Genomic DNA, 2,557 nt, shown 5'->3' with positions numbered 1-2,557 from the left:
TTTCACGAAAGATTTTTATGATCGGACAACGAACACTTCACTGAACAAACACGAGAAGAAGTGATGTAAAATAACGAATACCAATTGGTCTTCCTTTGTCTTCAGGCAACAATTTAAAACTTTTCGGAGCGCGGGAGACGTTGACATTGACGTTCAACCCAGTATATACTGATCGGATAGTATTCCCCCGAACTTTGAAACTCCTCCCTTGTAATTCCAGCCTTTTATATTTCTGATAGAAACAATTCTTTTACGTTTTCTTCTGAAAAAGCAGATTTATGCTGATATCTGCTATTAAAGATCTTTTGAAGAAGTGGGAGGATGTCAGAACAATGGTCTTAAAATGGCATCCAAACCAGGTTGAGGTTAATAGGCTTAGGGATCTCTACAATTACAATGCAATTAATTACTTCTGAAAAATCATGANTTTGAAAATCGCGTAACTCCGAGTTTGCATAAGTCGGGGTAGCGTAAGTCGAGGTATTAGTGTATATATATATATAGAATTTAAATATTTTATAACACTAATAACATAAAAAATAAAATTTACTTAAGTACTTTCAGATTGACAATAAGAATCTTTAGGGGATGCTTATTGTCAATCTGAAAGCTTAACAACAAGAGGATGGACAATCATAATTTAAAATTAATTAAACAAAAAAAACACTGTAGATCCAATAACATTTCACATCAGGATGAATGGAAATAAACAAAATAGAGTAACATCTTGGCAACTGAATTACATTAAATAAAATGTTAAAAATTGTAAATGATAAAAAATCCAAAATCCAATAAGAGTGTTTTTTGATGTAGTTGTTGGATGATGATAAATTAAAAAGGCATTTTATCTGACACTACATCTAAGCTCAAAGTATTCACTTCCTATAAATGTTAATTCACTGGCACTGAATTTATATAATATAATGTTTATTATAAAATTTTAAACTTTATCATTTATGATCTGAAATAAAATGTTTAAAATCTTCTGTCAAAACAATCAACATATTTAAAAAAAGGACATGGCTATTTATACATACAGTATGTATACTCAATTGGCTATTTATACATACTGACTGTATGTTCCTATATTCTGGCCGGATACTGACTGTATGCGCTGTTATTACAATTAATATTTTGATAATAACTACGAAATTATAAACAATTATAGTTTTTATTTATTAAAGTTCAGTTACAATGTTGTACAATAAAGTAATTGATAAACTAAGAAGTGTCATTAAATCAGTGAAATATAGGTAATGAAATTTAAAGTAGATTGGTAGGTATACCAATAAAGTAAAATAAATATATTATTTTTTATTCTGTATTTTAATTTTTTTTGTAAAAAGTGGTCTGCTTAGTCTTTTTCTTTGGATTTAATTTTAGTTTTTATTTTTAAGTTTTTCTTTGATTGATTTAAACAGGGCTCGTTATTAGACCAAATTTGTTCTTCAGGTTCTTCTGGTTCAATTGTACTGAGTCCACTATTCTTGTGTTCAAAAAGAGAAATTCCATTTCTTGCATTGCTTTCTATTACTTTTAATTCCTCTACATATTTATTGAAGGTTTGCGTTCCATAATTAGACAAAATATCTGCAATATTTTTAGTTATCGCCAGTGCCGTATTAAATTTTTCCCTGTCTGATAATATTTTGTTGAGTCAATCAAAATCATCAGTAAAAGTTTCATCTTCAATATGATCATCGATGTCTACATTTAGTGCATTTTCAATTGAAATAATATATCTTACACGAAAGCAAGTTTTTGAAAATATGTCCAAATTATTATATTTTCTTATCATAAGAATATGACAACATGGTGCACTAAAAGAATTCCAAAATGAACAAGAACATGTTTCCACCGATGTACTATAAAATTTTGATATTTTGCTATCAAGATTTTCTTCAATGCCATTATTTTTAATTCTCATTTCGCGATAATCAATATCATAATTAGGATATCCTAAATTATAAATAACATTTAAACTATCATCTTTACGTCTTGGCTGTAAAAGGGTTAAATAGCCAATTGAGTATACATATCATGTATAAATAGCCAATTGCATATACACACTGTATGTATAAATAGCCACTTTGCAAAAAAAAAGACTAAATAAAGAATAAAAATATTCTTATTTTTGATGCAAGCTAATAATGATGAGTATATTTTCTTTCAGATATTACATAATTTTACTAATAAAATTTACCTGCCAATTTGTTGTGCGTGGTGTTACAGAAAATTGTGCTCCATGCCATAAACCTCCTTCATCTGATGAAACGCTCCAAACTGGATCCCCATAACCAGATGAAGTATATATGTAAGCATTCAATCTTTCTTTCCTGACTTTGTATAAATGATACCAAAATTTAACACAACTGCCTTCAGTTGGTGGATGTTGAGGTGAAATTAAGCGAGATCTTTTATTCCACATATCTTTTGTCAAATTATTAAGCGATAAATACATGAATTTTCCTATTTAAGAAATCAAAATTTAAATTAAAATATGCATTTTCAAATTAAATATTAATACTAAATAAAAATAAATATATATATATATATA

The 2,557-nt window shown here is 27.9% G+C and overlaps 1 protein-coding gene across 1 annotated transcript in view; it reads right to left on the bottom strand.

Annotated features, from left to right (window-relative positions):
* Nucleotides 1-1,657: 1,657 nt before the first annotated feature.
* Nucleotides 1,658-2,557, bottom strand: part of LOC111618203 (MAM and LDL-receptor class A domain-containing protein 1-like) — a 28,336-nt gene continuing 27,436 nt past the window's right edge. Inside the window, exons 7-8 of the mRNA XM_023359687.1 lie at nucleotides 2,204-2,469; nucleotides 1,658-2,002 (exon numbers count right to left, since the gene is read on the bottom strand). Of these exons, the coding sequence (XP_023215455.1) occupies nucleotides 1,658-2,002; nucleotides 2,204-2,469 (611 nt within the window). The remainder of the gene's footprint in view (nucleotides 2,003-2,203; nucleotides 2,470-2,557) is intronic.

This window comes from Centruroides sculpturatus, unplaced genomic scaffold (assembly GCF_000671375.1).
Source record: "Centruroides sculpturatus isolate CEXI.00-Female unplaced genomic scaffold, Cexi_2.0 scaffold124, whole genome shotgun sequence".
Taxonomy (NCBI): Eukaryota; Metazoa; Arthropoda; class Arachnida; order Scorpiones; family Buthidae; genus Centruroides; species Centruroides sculpturatus.
The sequence above is the reverse complement of the archived record's forward strand: the minus strand, read 5'-3'. Positions and strand labels throughout refer to the sequence as shown.